The sequence below is a fragment of the Lithobates pipiens genome, unplaced genomic scaffold (assembly GCF_037356315.1).
Source record: "Lithobates pipiens isolate NorthernLeopardFrog02 unplaced genomic scaffold, aLitPip1_a1.2 Scaffold_18, whole genome shotgun sequence".
Lineage (NCBI taxonomy): Eukaryota > Metazoa > Chordata > Amphibia > Anura > Ranidae > Lithobates > Lithobates pipiens.
In genome coordinates, this window is record NW_027507758.1 from 135,044,434 (window position 1) to 135,065,914 (window position 21,481).

The following is a 21,481-nucleotide window of genomic DNA, read 5'->3' on the forward strand; positions in this document are numbered from 1 at the left end:
AAGCTGGTCTAGCTGTCAAGGTACCATTTTCACTGACACATTTGCACAACAATGGTCTTTTCTAGCTATACATATTCTTTGTAAAAACCTTATCCTGCAGCTATTAAACACCATTTAAGCAAATCGAAGGCCAAACATTTTTGTTTAGTTTTGTATAGAGTAGGGAATGGTTAAGCTAGCAATATATGGCTCAGTTTTGTTCAGTGGGCTGAATGAATATAAAACAGAACCGATTTCCCCAACCACACATTCAAGGGGAATCCTCCCCAATGTGTCATTGTATTCTGACAGCCGGACTCCCCCACTGTCAGATTACACCGATCAATGCTGCTGCCGATTGGCTGCATGCACTGATCGAAGCACAATTTTCCAACAAACCTGTTCATGAGAAGTCGATCTTTAGATTGACTACTTCTGAACGGGAATGGCCATAGATGGATCAAAATTCACCTCGTCCCTGCTGAACTGCCCAAATTTAGATCCATATATATCTAGCTTTAATCCTGGTACACACGATGAGATTATTGGATGAATGATCGCCTGTTTTTTGTTCCATGGTGGTCTCATATTGAAAATTAAGAGGTTACTCAATGTACGAAAATTTTCAGACGACAGAATAAAACTTCGGAAGTGATGTAATATATTGAATTATTTTGTAATGTATTTTGTTTCCGAGCATGCATAGTCTCGCTCTTACGATTTTTTGGGATGTAAACTGTACTAATTACAATGAAAACTGGACGTGTTCACTTATGATAAAATTTTATATACCGGCACCTTCAGGAATCAGAATTGGCTGTTGAAAGCACTATACTAACGATCAGATAATCGGGTGATTGATTACTGGAGGGTAGCCCTGTCTGTTGTGAGCTGCCTAACCTGAGCCAGTGAGCTCCCTGAATGTTATTGTCCACTCACTACTTTGTATTAAATTATATCAACATTCCATAAGAAATATAGATGACTGCACAGGAGATTACTATAGCATACTACTGGGTTCACTAGGCATGCAAGTATGTTTTTTTTGTGAATAGCTCAGTGAAAAAGGTAAGTGGGTGATAAAAGAAACATGTAATTAAAAAAACTAAAAGGGGTGAAGTTCCTCTTTAAGCCACAGCCATTACAGAAGGATGGTGCAAAGCTTCTCCATCATGAGAAAAGGGGCTGCCAAACACAGCCGGAAACTAGCATTTCAAAACATATTTTTTTCATGACAAAATCGCTTTACCAGACTGAGTTCAAAGTGTTAAATGCAATTAATTTGCAATTAACTACATTTAGCCTTTTTTAGTTATAGTAGCTAGCTGCAGGAAATCAGCATCACCGAGAAGGCATTTGTTTATGATACATGGTACTTTATCAACTCAAGGTCTGGAGGGATGGGGGTATTCACAAGCCACAGCAAATATTATTCCCCATTGTGTTTGGAAGCCAGTGGGACTGGCGAACACAACCCATTCAAGTGGATTCACCGCAACTGCAATGCACACCATTACAGTGCAGTTGTGTGTCATTTACGGGTTAAAACATATGTCAAACACCTATGAAAAATTATCTGAACATGGATCTCAACGCACATCGTAGCCTAAAACAGCATCCACATATTGTTTATATCTAGTTTAAGTTGTTAAAGAAAATTGCATCTGTATATAACACTTTTGCGTACCTTTACCTAGCTGTACAAAAAATAATACATAAAAGAATTAAAATACCTTGCACCTGCCATTGTTTAGAGGCATAATCTATAGTATTTAATTCACATAGCATCAGTAATTATATATTTTTTTTATCTGAGATTTGCAGTACCAGCCTATTCAATGCTTTAAGCTTCCTAAGCAACAGCAGGGAGGAGATGTCAATTATCAGGCGTGTGTAAGGAAGTGCAGCTGGTCAGGCCCATGCCTGACCTAACTGATGTAGGAACGTTAAGGGGGCAGTCTGGAGACCGGACTAGGGAGCAGGTGGACAGAAGAAAAACAGAAAGACCTTTAGTCTTTGGTCACATTATCCTGGACTGTTGTAACACCCGAAAGAAGCTTTAATTACAAAAAATAAAGAATAGTAACAATATCACTATCAATTCTGTGTATCAGGGCACCTTTTCTTTAGGAAACTATAACTCTGTTGTGCCTGTAGTTCAACTTTAAATAAAATCTTCATACAGAGAAATGTTTTTTTTTTATTCTGGTTTTGGATAGCTTAAGAAAGGTTCAGGAAACCTGTCAAGTTTTTTTGTTGTTGTTTGTGTCGTCTCTGTAGAGAATTACCCTCTATTTGCTGTAGTGACCATTGCCAGTGGGAGAGAAAGCGATGGGAAATCCAACATTTAAGAGTGGTCACCAGAGCAGAAGATGAAGGGAAATCTTCCCGTGGAGACACCTGTTCAGGAGACAACTGCTTGAAGTGGGAATTCCCTCCCTTTGGCTTGATTCCTGTTGTGTCTCCTGGACAGGTTGTGAATGGATATCTCCCCAAGAGAACATAGATCAAAAAACAACCCTTCCCCACTCTATTCAAAACGAAAAAAAAGAATAATTTTGGCTACACATATACAGTAAAACCTTAGATTGCGAGCATAATTAATTCCAGAAACATACTTGTAATCCAAAGCACTTGTATATCAAAGCAAGTTTCCTTATAAGAAATAATGGAAACTCAGATGATTTGCTCCACAACCATTTATTCATAAGTCCTTCAGTTTATAGTCCATATAAAAAGATTATAGCAATGTGATAGGTTGTGCAACCATAAAATTACAATCCATAAATGGCCGCCTCCACAAGGGGATTAGAAGCAAAATCCAGCAGGAGCTAAAGAGTATAAAAGAGAAGAGAGGAGCTTCTAAAGCCCCATACACACTATCAGTTTTTCTGCTGAGTTTTTCCTTCAGATTTACCAAAACCATATAATATGAGGTCAAACCTTAGGACTTTCAATTTGTATGCAGTCAGGCAGGCCCTTGCACTACATGTAGAAAAGATGTAGCTGGATAGCCGCACTCTACTACCCCCTTGCACTACATGGTTTTGGTAAACCTGAAGGAAAAACTCAGCAGAAAAACTGATAGTGTGTATGGGGCTTTAGTGTAGCAATATGGTTACATTTAATGAAGGTACAACATTTAGCAACTCACATGGTTGATGATTAAAAGAGGCACATCTAAGTATGCAAGCATACTGTTCTGTTTTATACTCAGTTGTGACATGTGCCTACTTGTATATCAAGACATCGCTTGTATATCAAGTAAAAATGTATTTTAAAATTTTGCTTGTCTTGCAAAACGCTCTCAAACCAAGTTGCTCTCAAGCCAAGGTTTTACTGTACTTTATTATAGAATTTAAATAGCATCCTTGCACCTGATGAGCAAATCAAAGTATGCTCAGTATTTGTAGATCTACAGTTCTTTCAGATCCACTAGTCGAGTTTAGTTGTAGTTCATACTACAGCTTGCTTCAGCAAAACCCAAGACAGTACACAGACCGATGTTGAGAGGAAGGTGTATACTAGATTTATGTTAAGTACACATGGGGATTTTTTTTCATTCAACTCAGCGGGGTGAATTGAAAAAAACCTGAGAGTTTGCAGTACTAAGCGATGCAGAGATCTCCGCCTGCTGTGTCTTTGTGTTCTGACAGGGGGACTGCCCCCACCAGAACTCACTCATCAGCACTGCCAGCCATTGGCTGCCAGCACTGATCAGATGCTAGTTTTCCAGCATGCCCGTTTGACAGAAGCCAGTCGTTAGACAGGCTGCTGTACACACTGGCCGAACGTTATATTATGTTATGAATATTTCAACCGTGTTTACTAGCCTTTAGTCAGTGCTAAGCAACGTGTAGCTAATTTACTTAAACGGTAGAGCATGTCTTCTTTGTAAGCAAACATCCTTTTATTTTTTTCCCCAGAATGTGAAATGTGGTATCTTTTGCAAAGTATATTTTCACTACACTCCATCCATGCTAAACGTTTGTAAAAATGTGTAATGCATCTGCTTTTTTTAAAGTTTGAAACAAAGAGGACAAAGCACAAAACCTCTATCAGGTTTGTTTTGCATTTTGTGTCCCCATTGATTCGATTTTTCCCTCACATCTTGTCTGGTGACCCAAAAAGGAAGTGAAAGACTCTTCCCAATGACAAATCAGAGAGCAATAAAAAAGGAAAAGTAGTTCTCACCCTTCCTTAAGCTGGCCATAGATGGAGCAAACATCTTTCCTGCAACCACAGGTAGCAGGAAAGAAAATCACTCGATTCCCCCATCAACAAAGTGTTGATAGGGAAATCCCTCCTGCAGAGCTATTGTGTTCTCCCAGCGGGTGGAGATCTCTCCACTGGGAGAACACACAGTGATTATTGCTAGAGGCTATAGCCGCTAGCAATAAATCACATGAAAAATCTGATAGGCTGGTTGTACCCAAGTGAATCGATCAATCAACTTGAGTACAATTAGCCTGCCCATACATAGTTCGAAGCTTTCCCAGTCCCTGCTGAACCAGCTGAGATTCGAACAGTCTATGTCCGGCTTCTGTCCCACTAGCAATCCTATCGTTGGCGAAAACTCGTCAGCGTCAGGGGATCATTGAGGGGGACAAAATCTTGCTGTTCCAGCCAAAGAGAGTTTGTTTGACCCGCTAACATTCCTGCTGATACCAAGATAGGGAGAAAAGAATAAATAGTGTGACATGGGCCTAACATTATCCAAACGTGCAAAGCAACAGGTTCATATAACTGCTTCTACACCCCTTCAGTTACCCCGTAGGAGCCAAGAGAAAGAACCTTGACTGAGATCCAAATCAATCTGCTTGGGGTTCACACTTTCAAGGCTAATGATGGTCTTCCCCAAAAAATCTAAGCTTATTAAAGAATCTTTTGCATCCGACACACTTCAAACAGTGTTAAATGCCTGGTTCCCTGCTGTACCCTGTGGTTCCTTCTGCCCATCCTAAAATCACTACTGTGTCCTAAAGGGGCTAGCGGATTGGACCACAGGGGACAAAGGGGGACCAGGCATCCAATTACTCTGGGAATCTCTGAATGCAAACATTTCTTCAGCAATGTTATCTCTGCAAAGTGTAGGCAGTGGGACATGCAAGTGCCGACTCTTTCCTTTGCAGGCAGGGATTTTCTTCTTTTATTTTTATTTTTTTAAGTACAGGGAAAATCATTTTATAATTTAAAAAAATAGACTACAGCAGGCTTTATGGGGTTTATTTACTAAAACTAGAAAGTGAAAAATCTGGTGCAACTGTGCATTGCAGCCAATCAGATCCTAACTTCATACAAAGATTGTGAAAAAGCAGTGCTGATCAAACTACCTATAACACCCTATGTGTGCTAATAGATTATTAAATAAGAATTCATCAAAACCATGACATTACATAGCTTGGTGAAAAATCGATATGGATATAAACATTAAAGTGCTAAAAAAATGTCATAAATTCTACAAAATTATTAATATAATCCATAATAAATGGTGCTCTGAACAATGCGTGAACACAACTGAAACCAAAAAATGTGAAAGTGCATATAAGTGAAAAATCAAATCTTCAGTAAGCGATGTATAAAAGGCGAAACTCAGTGATGGCTTGTATGTAGATTCAATGTGACTGTGACACCACAGTGTGATCCTCCACCGGACGTACCAAATGAACTCATCAGATCCACCAACTGGTAAAATTATAAACCTGCGTCTGCGCCTTTTAGCAATCAATGCTTGAATCAGAGATGTTTGTTAGCAAATACACAAGGCTCTCTCCATTAAGTCATGTCATAATTCATCCAGACATAAGAGAAGGAAGCTCCAATAGTGAAATACCGCTTAAAAAAGTTTATTTAAAACATTTAAAAAGGTTCACTCACATGTTACAAGTGTCAAACCTGACACTAGGGATTTTTGGCATAAATGTTTTCCCAATTGTCTCCAGCCGCTCTGGTTCGTGTGTGAGCTGCGAGTGCAATCCCAGCATGTTGCGAGCCCTGCCCTACGCGTTGTCATATGACGTTACCCCGGGAAGCTTGTTCAATTAAGCTTTGACAATAAAACCTGGAAGTTGATTGGTTCCTATACAGCGCTGCACCAGGATTTTGTACTCTCTAGTTTTAGTAATTCAAACTCAAAGTCACATGTATCTATGTATAGAAACTGCTAGGTATTATCAAATGCTTCAAACACACTATGGCGTTAATTTACTAAAACTGGTGAGTGCAAAATCTGGTGTAGCTCTGCAAAGAAACCATTTAGCTTCCAGGTTTTAACTCTAAACCTATTTGCAACCACATTCTAAACCTAATCTATCTAGCCCTGTAAAGAAGAAATCTGTATACTTACCTGTTCTGCAGCGGCTCCAGTCCGGTCCCAGGCTGAGCTGTCAGTGGCTGCTTCAGTGTGGAGGTTTGTGCAAGAGGCAGCCGAAAGCGGAAGCCCCATAGTAACTCTATGGGTGAAGTCCCTTCCCAGTCGTTGTCGGTTCTCTCCTGCACACAGATTTTTTTTACAGGGTTAGAATATTTTTAGAAAGTGGCTGGAGATTAGATTTAGTGTTGTGCCATGTACACATGAACGGAATTCCCAACAGGAAAATTCAGACAGGAGCTTTTCATCGTATATTCCGATCGTGTGTATGCCCCATCGGACTTTCTATGTAGAAAATTCTGACGGACCTAGAAAAAGAACATGTTCTACATTTTTCTGACAGAACCAATTCCTATCGGGAAAACCGCTCATCTGTATGCTGTTCCGACGTACTAAAAATGACGCATGCTCTGAAACAAGTATGAGACGGAAGCTATTGGCTATTGAATTTCCTTTTTCTAGCCCCGTCATACGTGTTTTACATCAACACGTTCTTGACTGTCAGACTTTGTTGTGACCATGTGTACGCAAGACAGCTTGAGTGGAATTCCGTCAGAGAAATCTTCAGAGTTTATTCAGACGGAAAAAACGCTCGTGTGTACACGGCATTAGAATGTTTTTTGGTTAAACTTCCACTTTAAGAGTCCATTCACACAGGGGCAACACGACTTCCAGCGAGACTTTGGGAGGCAACTTGGACACGACTTGAGTATGAATCACAGTACGACTTGAGGCAACTTAGAAGGCAACTTGAAGTTGCCTCTAGGACAGGGGTGGGAGGGAGGGGTTTGCCTAGAAAACTATTTTTACTTCCTGGAAAGTTGCTTCAGTTAAGACAGGGGATCCGACTTGGAGGCAACTTCCATTGAAATCAGTGGGTACAAGTTGCCTAGAAGTCGGATTGAAGTAGTACAGAAACCTTTTCTGAAGTCGGAGCAAGTTCAGTAGTGTACATTAAGACGGCTCTCATTCACTTACATTGATTTTATCATGTTGCGTGACTTGAGGCAACTTGGGACCACTTCAAGTCGGATCCAAAGTTGCCCCTGTGTGAATGGACTCTAATTGAACAAGTGAACGTTTGGAAGCTGATTGGCTACCATGCCCAGCTGCACTAGATTTTGCACTCTCCAGTTTTAGTATATCTCTCCCTATGCCTTGCTCTGTTAAAAACTATCCAAAATGTTCCTAAAGTCCTAATAATAGTATGCTCCAAAATGCCCTTTGCAAAAAGCAATCTTATTATGTACTTCTAGTTTCACAAAAAATAAATACCGGTACTTCTTAAAAATTGAAGGTCAACAATGCATGGTTAGAACAAGCCAAAGCACATTACAAAGAATGTAATTGTCAATGTTTAGTGATGAGGGTCAGGACATATATTTTAAATTAGAGCTATGACAGTAACATCTGAACAGAGCAGCAATTTATCATGACTAAGAAGTGTGTCTCATCTAAAAGTGTTTCTCCATTCCACAGTGACCCGCCATAGTACATTAGACAGATGTCAAGTAGAGCCTCCGAGCCATTAGAGATCTACTAAGTGAATAAATAGATCAACCAACAACAAGGATAAATGAATCCATAAAGTGAACTATTTGTGCATTGCTGAAATTCAACTTTTGACGACCAGCTTTTCAAACGAAAGGATTATCGGTGTTTTTGTGCACATTTTTACATAATACTCAGTTTAATGTACATACTCCTCTACCTTTGAGGAAGTAAAAAAGTAAAAGGGTACTTGGAAAACAAGCAAAGAATCTGTCCCCTTTCTTGCAGCCTATAGAAGCAAAAAACAAACAGTTAGTTTAAACAGAGAGGTATTTGTTTATTAGAGTGATTAAGCCTATACCGACTCCTTACTTCTGTGCTACTTTCAGGGGATTAGGGCTGTTGGTCAGAAACTTAGACCAGGCAGTTCTATTAACAATTTAGATAATAAACCTCACTTCTACATAAAAAAAAACTTTTCCTGAGTTATTAACTGCAAATAATCTTTTTAAATATTTTGATAGAATATATTTTAAAAATCAATCAGAATATATTTTACCTTAGATTACCACATTTCAGTTTTTAGTAGGAAAATAAAACACTGGAGTTTCCCTTTTACAGGACATCCAGAAAGTATTCACAGCGCTTCACTTTTTTCACATTTTGTTATGTTACAACTTTATTCCAAAATGGATTACATTTATTATTTTCCTTAAAATTCTACAAACAATACCCCATAATGACAACGTGAAAGAAGTTTGTTTTAAAACTTTGTAAATTTATTAAAAATAAGAAAAAAAATCTCATGTACATAGGTATTCACAGCCTTATCTCAATACTTTGTTGAAGTACCTTTGGCACCAATTACAGCCTCAAGTATTTTTGAATATGATGCTACAAGCTTGGCACACCTATTTTTGGCAGTTTCTCCCATTTTTCTTTGCAGGACCTCTCAAGCTCCATCAGGTTGGATGGGGAGCGTCGGTGCACAGCCATTTTCAGATCTCTCCAGAGATGTTCAATCGGGTTTAAGTCTGGACTACTCAAAAACATTCACAGTGTTGTCCCATAGCCACTCCTTTGTTATCTTGGCTGTGTGCTTAGGGTCATTGTCCTGTTGGAAGATGAAACTTCGCCCCAGTCTGAGGTCCAGAGCGCTTTGGAGCAGGTTTGCATCAAGGATATCTCTGTTCATTGCTGCATTAATCTTTCCCTTGATCCCGACTAGCCTCCCAGTTCCTGCTGCTGAAAAACATCCCCACAGCATGATGCTGCCACCGCCATGCTTCACTGTAGGGATGGTATTGGCCAGATAATGAGCGGGCCTGGTTTCCTCTAGACATGACCCTTGCCATTCAGGCCAAAGAGTTTAATCGTTGTTTCATCAGACCAGAGAATTTTGTTTCTAATGGTCTGAGAGTCCTTCAGGTGCCTTTTGGGAAACTCCCCAGGCAGGCTGTCATGTGCCTTTTACTGAGGAGTGGCTTCCATCTGGCCACTCTACCATACAGCCCTAAATGGGGCCTGCTGCAGAGATGGGTGTTCTTCTGGAAGGTTTTCCTCTCTCCACAGAGAAATGCTGGAGCTCTGTCAGAGTGACAAAGAGAAAGAAGAAATGGTCACACACCGGAACCAACAGAATGCTTGATGAAAAAGTATTTATTGTTGTATGCCAGACAATCATGCAGGGTTACAGTTAAGAGCAGAGTAACCATTTCGTTCTTGGTCACCTCCCTGACTAAGGCCCCTCTCCCCCAATCGCTTAGTTTGGCCAGACGGCTCGCTCTAGAATCCTGGTGGTTCCAAATTTCTTCCATTTACGGATGAAGGAAGCCACTGTGCTCATTAGGACCTTCAATGCTGCAGAAATTTTTCTGTACCCTTCCCCAGATCTGTGCCTCAATACGATCCTGTCTCAGGGGTCTACAGACAATTCCTTGGACGTCATAGCTTGGTTTGTGTTCCGACATGCACGGTTAACTGTGGGACCTTATATAGATAGGTGTGTGCCTTTACAAATCCTGTTCAATCCACTGAATTTATCACAGGTGGACTCTGATCAAGTTGTAGAAACATCTCAAGGATGATCAGTGGAAACAGGATGCACCTGAGCTCAATTTTGAGTGTCATGGCAAAGGCTGTGAATACTTATGTACCTGTGATATTTTTCCTTTTTATTTTTAATAAATTTGCAAAGATTTCAAAAAAACTTCTTTCATGTTGTCATTATGGGTTATTGTTTGTAGAATTTTGAGGAAAATAATGAATTTAATCCATTTTAGAATATTATTATTATTATTATTATTCAGGATTTATATAGCGCCAACAGTTTGCGCAGCGCTTTAGAATAAGATTGTAACATAACAAATTGTGGAAAAAGTGCTGTGAATATTTTCCAGATGCACTGTATGTCTTTCGGACTCTATTGGTGAGATATCTGCACAAATGTATTTTATTTAATGCAACAGAATATGCTAGAACACACAAAAGTAGATCCTTCAAATATTCTGCATGCCTACAGATGTGTGAAAAGATTCCCAGCAAAAGTAGATGGGAGTCTAAAAGTGTAAGGCTGGGTTCACACTATTGTGAATTCCCCGCATACAATTCACATGTCAGGAGACTGTAACCGGCTCTCAATGGAGCCAATTCACACAGCTCCGGGACGGCTGCAGAGCGAATTGCACAGGAGTCCTGTGCGTCTTCTGGTCCATTTCAGGTCCGAATCCAGACAAAAATTCAGGCTGAAATCGGACCTGAAATGGTGAATAGGAACGAACCGGACCCCTGCTGTGAGCCGCTCCTCACGGCAGTGTGAACCCAGCCTCAGGCTATAGGACAGTTTCTATTAAAGTTTAAGTCTAGGCATATATATATATATATATTTTTTTTTATATTAGGGATAGACTGGGTAAGAATGACAGATTTTTACTTTTTTATAGTGCTCTGTGCTCACTTTGGTCCCTTTCACACTGGGGCGGTTTTCAGGCGCTACAGTGCTAAAAATAGCGCCTGTGTAGTGCCTGAAAAAACCGGCCCTTTCACTGCGGTGCGCTAGTGCGCTAGCAGGACGGTAAAAAAAGTCCTGCTAGCCGCCTCTGTGGAGCGGTGAAGGAGCGGTGTATTCACCATTCCTAAACCGCTCCTACCGATTGACATCAATGGGACAGCGCGGCTATACCACCGGCAAAGCGACACTGCAGCGGCGCTTTGAGGGTGGTTTTAACCCTTTTTTGGCCACTAGCGGTGGTTAAAACCACCCCGCTAGCGCCCGCAGACCGCCGCTAAAACGACGGCAAAGCGCCGCTAAAAATGGCGGCGCTTTACCACCGATGGCCGCACCGCCCCAGTGTAAAAGGGGCCTTAATGTGTCACTAAACCCACATAATAAAAAAAAAAAAACTATCAATAAATGGTGTATTACATACTGTTCATATTCTGCAAAAAAACCTGGTTGATCCTGCTGCTCTCTTATCTTACCACCAGCTTCCGTTCATGTTCCCAATGCAATTGGAGACTTTGCAGCTGTGGTGGCAACTCTGCACATGCCCAGTTTTTGCTGAGCATTCCCTCCCTATCACATCTGAGCAGCCCGTGTGACTATAGAGTCACACATGTGGGTGTATACTCAGTCCTAAATGACAGCCTACTCCCTCCCTCCTCCTCTATGCTCACTAACCAGCTAAACACAATGGTGAATGAATGAATGACTTGTATAGCGATACCTATGCGAACTGAATCGCCTCAGGGTGCTTTTTCCACCGGTGTCCATCTGCGGTATAGCACAGTCCTTTGCTCCATGGGGTCCTGACACACTTGCAAACACATACACATATTTGGCCATTTTTTTTCGACAAAATCTAATTAACCTACCAGCATGTCTTTGGAGTGTGGGAGGAAACTGGAGTACCCGGAGGAAACCCACGCAGGCACAGGGAGAACATGCAAACCCCAGGCAGATGGTGTCATGGTTAAGATTTGAACCAGCGACCCTATTGCTGCTAGGTGAAAGTGCTAACCACTACACCACTGTGCTGCTCCCAATATTGTGTGATATTACATTAAATTAATGGTGGCTTCACTTCCCTCTTATTCTAAGACACAGGCTGGAGGGGCGTGACACAGCCTGTGACTGGCAGAAACCCACCCGCACCATGTTTTTCCACAAAATAATAAAGATTAGATTTCAAATATATATTTGTATGTCAATTTAAAACAATTTATTAATAATAATTAATTATTTTACTTTTTTATTCCAAAGGCTGTTTTTTTCTATTTAGAACATGTGACCAGTAGCAGAGGACTAGAAGCTTCTCCTTATTATGTTTCCCTGCAAATAGGCTGGGAGAGAGCTGGGTCATATGAAAGCTGTATATCAATTAGGAAAAAGATACTTTGATTTTTTTTAGCTAAAATAATTACAGAGACACAACCCATATACAGAAATAGAAGGGATAATGTACATTAAACAGTGTGTGTTTAGTATCACTTTAACCTCCCTGGTGGTATTCCCGAGTCTGGCTCAGGGTAAGATTTCATTACCATAAGCGGTATTCCCGGGCCAGACTCGGGATCCCATTGCAGGATCCATGTAGGGGTTTACTTACCTTGTCCCCTGGATCCAGCGATGTCTGCCCACTGTGATCAGCGAGCCGCCGTGTCTCGCTCGATCTGTCAAGGTGTTGATCTCCGTTCCCTGCGAGCGCAGCGACGCACAGAGATGGAGTTCGGCTCCAAAATTAAAAAAGTTAAAAACACAGTATAGATACAGTATACTGTAATCTTACAGATTACAGTACTGTATCAAATAATTACACATCCCTTTTGCCCCTAGTGGTTTGTCCAGTGTCCTGCATGCAGTTTTATATTATAAACACTATTCTTTATGCCAGGAAACTGGAGATTGTCCATAGCAACCAAAAAATGTCCATTTACATTAAAAGTGCTTTTAGACCAGCTAGAAAACAGGGATAATAAATTAGAATTACTTGCAGAATTGAGCAATAGTAATTTGTGGGGAAATTCGTCATTAAACACTAAAAGTAATGACAGCGACAATCCTGCAACTCAGCATATGTCAGTGTTTTTGATTTCATTACATTATTGAATAATTTTTATTATTGTTGTTTGCTCTAATTATTTATAGTTATTTATTATATATATATTTTTTTATGATTTCGTATTTCAAATTTTATCATACCCGGGATGTCTACTAGACTCTGGTTTGGACGGATTTAAGTGAATTATTTCTAAGAATTACAGGCCTACAATATAAAACGCCAAATTTCCATGTAAAGTAATGGTACCGCTTTCAGCACCTAAAATCTGAAATAATCGTACCGCCAGGGAGGTTAAGCTGGCCTTAAATGGGTAGAATTTCAAACAAAAAGAAAGATTATTCATTTTTCTAATCATTAGTGGGTCAAATGAATGTTTTGTTTTTGACCACAAGGAAGAGAACATTTGAAGGAGAAGGATAGAAAATATTTCTCAAACAAACAAATTTCTAACGGTGTATGTGGTTTTCATTCAGTAAAGTCCATTCATTTAAATGTTAAAAGCACATAAAAATGTTCACACATTGAAACGCTCTGAGAATTTTCATATGAATTTTCTTAAGAAATTTTTGTTCGAAATTCTATCCATCTATGGTCAGTTTTACTATCACAGTGGCAACAGTTTTATTAGACAGAATTTACTACAGCAGCAACACAGAGAGAAATGAAACAACTTCTGACCTGGAGTAACTATGTAGATAAGGAAAGTCAGAAAAAAGTTGGAGTCTTTTCTCTGTATACTTGTTTAGGGTCTTCAACTCAAAGTATTAAAGTCAGAGGGTGGCATGACAACCAGGCAACTATCACTTCTTTAGAAGGAGATGTCAGCAATGGTCGTCTCCATGCTTTTTTTAATTGCTTGCTGACCCGCCGCAGTGCATATATATACTGTGGCAGGATGGCATGTACAAGCACTAACGTACCTGTACGTTGCAGCTCTGCTGTGATTGAACACAGCAAGACTTAGGGCCGGTTCACACTGCGAGGCGAGGCGAGGCGACACGGCTCGCCTCGCCTCGCTCCCGCAAGTCGCCCCCATTCAGTACTATGGAACCGTTCTGAGAGGAGCGACTCGAGTCGCTCCGACTCAGAAAAAAGGTTCCTGTACTACTTCGGGGCGACTTCGGGGGCGACTTGCATTGACTTCTATGCAGAAGTCCTCTGCAAGTCGCCGCTGAGCTCCCCGCAAGTCGCGGCGAGGTAAGTCGGAGACGCCTCGCCGCGGCTCGCTGTGTGAACCGGCCCTTAGTCAACACATCCCAGCTAATGATTCATGATTAGGACTTGCTGATGGGCTGTGTCCAATCACAGCCCAGAGGATTGTGTTGACAATGAGAGGGCACATTTTCTCTATTTCTTATCCCTACGAAGCAGGGACCGAATGAGTCGCTACCTCACGGACAACAAACTTCTCGACCCCCTACAGTCTGGCTTTTGTCCACAACATTCCACTGAAACTGCCCTACTAAAACTCACCAATGACCTACTAACTGCTAAAGCCAATGGCCATTACTCTGTATATATACTCTTAAACCTCTCTGCTGCATTCAACATAGTTGACCATCTGCTCCTCCTCATCAAACTACACTCCCTTGGCGTCTTTGATTCTGCTTTATCCTGGCTCTCCTCCTACCTATCTCAGTGCACTTTCAGAGTCACTTAAAATTCCATCTCCTCCGCTCCTCTTCGTCTCTCTGTTGGGGTACCCCAAGGCTCCGTCCTTGGGCCCCTCCCATTTTCACTCTATACCTCTTCCCTGGGGCAGTTGATAACCTCCCATGGCTTCTAATACCACTCAGATCTATCTCTCCACTCCTCAACTCACCCCCTTGATCTCCTCACAGATCTCAAACTTACTGAATGACATATCAATATGGATGTCACACCACTTCTCAATCTCAAATCTTTCTAAACCTGAGCTTGTTATATTTCCTCCTTCCTGGTCTCTCTCCCCCTATGACGTTACCATTAAGTTTGACAGCACAACCATTGGTCCCTCCACACATGCCAGGGTCCTGGGTGTAATCCTTGACTCTGACCTCCCCTTCAGCCCCCACAGCCAATCGCTGGCTAAATCCTGCTGCCTTAACCTCCACAACCTCTCCAGAATTTGACCCTTCCTGACTAATGACAGCACAAAGCAACTTATTTACTCCTTGATTATTTCCCACCTTGACTAATGCAACTCTCTCCTTAATGGCCTACCCTTATGCAGGCTTTCCCCCCTTCAGTCTATTATGAATGCTGCTGCTAGACTAATACACCTCACAAACTGATCCATGACTGCCAATCCCTTCACTGGCTTCCCCTACCCCACCATATAAAATTCAAAATGCTAACCACAACATACAAGGCCATCCACAACATTACCCCCAGCTACATCACCAACCTCATCTGCAGATATCGCCCCAATGGTTCCCTCCGCTCCTCCCAGGACCTCCTGCTCTCTAGCTCCCTTACCCCCTAACATGCTCATCTTCAGCACTTCTCCAGAGCCTCTCCCATCCTCTGGAACTCGCTTCTCTGGTATATCCGATCAGCCCCTAACCTTTCCACCTTTAGGAGATCCCTGAAAACTCATTTATTCAGGGAAGCCTATCCCACACCCACCTGTCCCTGATCCACCCCCATCAAATCATTCCCCACAACTATTACCTTTTGTACCACCATCCCCTCCCTTTAGAATTTAAGCTCTACGAGCTGGGCCCTCCTGTCCCTTCTGTATTGAACTGTACTGTAATTGTGCTGTCCCACCTCTACATTGTAAATCACTACGTAAACTGTATAAATCGTGTATAATGTATAGTAATAATAATAATAATATTTAGTAAGAAGCAGCATACATTATACATTGTTAGGCACACATTTAACCCCTTCATAACCCAAGATGTTAACCCCTTCCCAGCCAGTATCATTAGTTCAGTGACAGTGTATATTATTAGCTCTGATCACAGATAGTGCCAGATTGCCTACTGCACTATCACAGTCCCACTCATCGCTGATCATCGTCATAACTAGTGTAAAAAAATAAAAAATTGCAGTATATATACCATAGCTTGTAGATATAATAAAAACTAAAACCCCAGTGGTGATCAAATACCACCAAACAAAGCTCTATTTGTCTGAAAAAAAATAATATAAATTTCATGCGGGCACGGTGTTGCATGACTGCACAATTGCCAGTTAAAATAGCGCAGTGCAGAATAGCAAAAAATGCCCTGGTCATGAAGGGGGTAAAACCTTTCCAGAGCTTAAAGTGGTTACAGTGATTGTAAAAAAAAATTCATTCAAATAAAAAAGATGTTATAGTTACCTGCTCTGTGCCATGGTACTTTAAGAAAGATTTCTTTTACAATTTACAATTATGCAGTGTTTTAGTGTGCACTATATCATGCATTGTATTAAAGCAGCTCATTGATTCCAATGTACCGAAATGTTTCACAAAGCAGATGCCTTAGAGTGTTGGGGTGCCATTCAAAATCAATGGCAATGCATGTAACGTGCTACCGTGGATTCCGCATTTACGCATAGATGTACTGTAAATAGTACGAAAGATATTTTCCAGGCATTTGTTGTTTGAGGAAAATATAAGGCTGATGTTGATTGACAAAGGCCTGGAATCGATTTTCTTACAGCGAACAGAAATTCATCAAAAACCTGATAGATTTTCTAGTAGAAAGTAATGAAAGAAAGACCTTTACTATTCCTTTTGAATTAGCTAATGAAAACTTAGGCTCCTGCAAGGACACATACTTGATTTAGACCAGTTCTATAAAATATCTGGAACATTTCCCATTTTGTCATGAAATGCTATAAAGAGAATTATGTGTGGCTGTTTTAAATATGCCTAAAATTGGACAGAACCATTCATCCTATTGTGTTCTGTTAACACGCAGCAACGAATGCTACATGCGTTGGTGGGATGCAGTGCTTTCTTTCGGATTTGGGATCTTTGGCCAGCTTAACCTTGGCTTTCTTGAATAGTTATACCAGATGCAAAACCTTCTGTAGCCAACACACTATGGAGGCTCAGATGCCTGTGTACCTGGCTGCATACTGTGGTGCCCCTTGTCAATTGCTAAATCACTATACAATAGCTCTGCTGGAACAGAGTATTGATGCAGGCGAGTGAACCCACAATGCACATGTGTCAGATGCTGAAGATTCTTCGGCCAGTGTAGCTCTTCAAAGGAGAAAAGATTGGAATCAAATCCCAAACTGATATTATAACTTTTCTTCTACTACTCCCCCTGAGTATGGGAATACCACATGTGTGAGACTTTTTTAAACCCTAGCTACACATAGTCCAGGGAGCACCTCCAGGTGTTCTAGGAGCATAAATTATCCAATCTTACAGATTGTTTTCTTTAAAATGTAGGCATAGCCTTCGGGGAAAAGCCTGTCCCCTGCCAAAATGTGGCAGAGGTCCAACACACCCCACGCTGAGTCAGAACCAGAGCTCTCCAATTAGCAGGGAGCATATCCTTGCTTTGCTAATTCCAGAGGTATAGGTCTGACTCAGCAGGAGGCTTGTCAGACCAAAGCAATGAGATCACTTCTCCCCCACGTGCTGGCAGAACACATGATTTTTTACTTAGGCTGTTGCTGCTTTAATAGAACAGGAATAAAGTTTGTGGCTCACTTAGGGTAAACAAAGTGCAGAAAGTCATAGTGATCCGTTTTCAGCTTACTGATGTCAGAAGACTCAGAATAGAGAAAGAGGAACTCTTGCTGTGGAATTCTTGCAAGAACTAGTTGCTGTGAGGTCATTTTTCGTAAGAATTTGCTAAAAAAAGCCTGTTAATTTTACTTTAGGCCTCATTCACATGGGTGTGTACCTATCTCTATATCAGTGCAAGAGACTGTCTTTGCCTGCATGGGATGTACAGGTGTTCTGTGCATCCGCCTGCAGAAATTCATGTCTACTGGGATGCAGCAGCTGACCTCGGCCCAGTTTGACAGTCACTCAGATGTGGCTGCATGTCCCTGGACGCACACTGAGTTACTAAGCACAAACAGTATGTGCACAGCAATCATTCTGCAATATATGTAGAAGAAGTTTGATAGCTTTATTTTCCTAGTTTTTTATTGAAAAAAAAAATTTTATGTACTGCAATCACAAACAACCTGAGAAATAAGGTAACTTCAATTAAGAAAAGTATACCCAAGAGTATACCTGTATGCGAATAATTGTACAAAATGCGTAAAAATTGAATGGGACTTCGTATGTGCCTTCTAGGGTATATTAATCACCAACTCATCAAATATAAAATTACATAAAGTTTTATTTCATTTTGAAAGCAATTAAAACATATATGTTAAAAACATATTCACACATGTGATGATCATGGTAGTATATCTTTAGGCCTTAGGATTCCATATTTTGGCCAACGTGTTTCATGGGCTGCCCTGCTTCATCGAGGCATTGAAAAAAAGTACAGAAATTAATTATGAACATTCACTAGAACATTTATACATTGCTATTATCATAGTGTTATCATATGATTGAAAAGCATATTTCAGTATTATTCTCTATTATTTCATCATCTAATGTTTTAAATTCATTTACAAACTTAACATATAGAGATGTTATATACACCAAGGGTATCAGAGACAAAGGAATGATCAAAAATTGTATAATAATCTATATATGTTTGTAAGTGTTATAGTTACCTGTATAATCAATGTGTGAGATACTGGTTTTATCTAGTCTGCCAGGTCTGTGGGAAGCACAGCTCAATCCTCCAAAGTACGTCAATATTTGCAGATATTATCAGATGTATAGATCTGCATGTTGGAATGTTGTCTTCAAAAGAGAAACATGATGTTAAGGTTCAATTGAATAATATTGGGGAACACAAGTGAGGGGAGATAAGGGGAAGAAAAAAAGGGAGGGAAGGGGATGGGGAGGGGAGGGACAGGGGAAAAGGGAAAGGGGGGTAGGAGAGAGGGCAAAAGGGAAAGGGGGGGGCAGAGATGGGAAAAGCGAAGGATATGGGGCAGAAGAAATGGGGAAAGGAAGAGAGGGAAAGAAAGGGGAAGGAGGGTGAGGGAGGAAGGATCAAAGATGAAAGGGGGGGGGGGGTGGAGGGTAAGAAGTGGGGGGAGGGAAAAGGGGGAGAGGAAGGAGGGAAAGGAGAAGAAAGACAGGGGGTAAAGGGGACAGGAGGGAGGGGGGATGGGAGGGAAAGGAGGGAGGGGAAAAGGGGGTGGGCAAGAGGGAGAAGGGCAGAAAACAAAGAAAAATAGGATAGGATTTGAAGTCCAATGTAACATATGGATCAGATATATGACAGTGAAGACTAACTTATCCTCTGCATTCTAAATTTGAGTGACATTTCCCTTTCTCCCCCTGCATTTCCCTTTCACCCATAACCTCTCCTTCCTTCTCTTTTTTGCTTTGTTTTCTTCCCTTCTCCCTCTTCCCTCCCCCCTTTCCTTCTCCGTTCTTTCTCTTCCCTCCCCCTCCTGTCCCCCTGTCCCCTCTCCCCCCCATCTTTCTTCCCCTTTCCTCCATCCTCTCCCCATTTTTCCTTCCCTCTCCTTCCCCCACTTTTTACCCTCCATTTTCCCTCTCCCCCCCTTTTTCCCCCTCCCTCCTGTTTTATCCCCCCCCCCTCCCTCCTTCCCCTTTCTTTCCCTCTCTCCCTTTTCCCACCCCCCCCCCCCCCGCCATTACCCCTTCCCCTCTTCACTGCCCAACTTTTTTCTTCCCCCTTCCCCTCCCTCCTCCTCTATACCTTCCCTCCTTTCCCTTTAACCCTGTCCATCCCCTCCCCATTCCTTTCCCTCCCTTTTTTACTTCCCCTTGTGTTTCCTATATTATTTAATTGAACCGTAACATCATGTTCCTTTTTTGAACACGACAGTTCAACATGCAGATCTATACATCTGATAATACCTGCAAATATTGACGGACTTTGGAGAATTGAGTTGTGTTTCCCATTGACCTGGCAGACTAGGTGATACCAGTATCTTACACATTGATTATTCAGGTAACTATAACACTTAAGAACATAGATTATTATACAATTTACAATACATTCCTGTGTCTTGGATACCCTTGGTGGATATAACATCTGTATATGTTAAGTTTATAAATAAATGTAAAACATTACATGATGAAATGAGAATAATGCTAAAATATGCTTCTTAATCATATAACACTATGATAATAGCAATGTATACATTTTCTAATGAAGTTTTGTAATTAATGACATTACCTTTTAGAGGATTCAATGCCCCGATGAAGCGGGGCAGCCCACGAAACGTGTTGGCCAATACATGGAATCTTAAGGCCTAAAGATATACTACCATGATCATCATACGTGTGAATATGTTATTGACATATATGTTTTTATTGTTTTCGATATCAAATAAAACTTTATGTCATTTTAGATTTGATGAGTTGGTGATTAATATACCCTAGAAGGCACATACAAAGTCCCATTCAATTTTACGTTTTTTTGTACAATTATATAACGGTGGACGGTGGCCTCTGGGGGTGGATTCAACTTAACATTCCTTCCCCACATCCCACACTTTACTCTGTATGTGAATAAGTTACCTGGAATAGGTAATGGAACAGCTGGAACAAGCTCTGGTGTCTGCAGATGGTTTCCACGGTAGACATACCACTCATTAACCACAGGACAAGTATCCGGTGAGCCTAACAACGAAAAACAACCAAAAAATATTATAACATTGCAAGTATTTTACATCTTTCACTACAAACTGATATTTCATAGACAATTCTAATATACTTCAATCCTCTACAGTGGGCTCCTTGAGACCTGTGCTGCTTGGGTTTTGAAAGAAGAGAAAGTCGCTGAGCCATCTGACAAGACAGGCAGTAGCAATCTGCCGTCATAAATGTTCTTGTCTCACCACAGACAGGAACAGCACCCTCCGCCACCTGCCCCATGGAAAAGGAAAACCCTGAGGGCCCAGTCACACCTTTCACACGTGTTCTGATGTACAGCACAAAGGTGCATTTTAACTGGAAATCCCAATCATTACTTTGTGGGCTAATTCTCTTCAATGTGCTAAAGCTTAGCGTTTTTGTTGTATATCGGACAAGAAACATTCTGTGTTTTCTTTCTGTGTTAAGCAGGCCCACTGAAATCTATAGCAAAGACACAGAATTTATCTTATATTTTATCATATGTGTTTTAGCGCATCTACGCTATAGAGAAACAATATTCTAAACTTTTTCCCAGCAGTTTGCACAGTACATGAAAAAAAAGTGCATTTAAAATGCATACCTATACAAACCAATACAGTAATATACAGTACCAACCTATACAGTAATATACAGTACCAACCTATACAGTAATATGGAACAAAAATGCACACTGAAGGTGTGAAAGGGCCCTAAGGAGGTTTGTTTAAGTTGTTCTTTTAAATTCTCTACTTCTTTTACTATGTAGAAGTTATCATTCCTCTACAAAAGTTATTTTTTTTTTTTTTATATATATATATATATATATACACAAAGTTACATGGGCAAATATGTTTTTATTTGAGGTTACCATTTACATTACTCCATTGTAGTAAAACATGTTCTGTGTGCCTGATGTGATGC

General features: G+C 40.8%; 1 protein-coding gene across 7 annotated transcripts in view; it reads right to left on the reverse strand.

Moving 5' to 3' along the window:
* FAM120B (family with sequence similarity 120 member B) overlaps positions 1 to 21,481 on the reverse strand; it is a 199,259-nt gene that overhangs the window by 136,284 nt on the left and 41,494 nt on the right. For all 7 annotated transcript variants that reach the window (XM_077486155.1, XM_077486154.1, XM_077486157.1 and 4 more), the window contains one exon: positions 20,465 to 20,566. In XM_077486155.1, the coding sequence (XP_077342281.1) occupies positions 20,465 to 20,566 (102 nt within the window). The remainder of the gene's footprint in view (positions 1 to 20,464; positions 20,567 to 21,481) is intronic.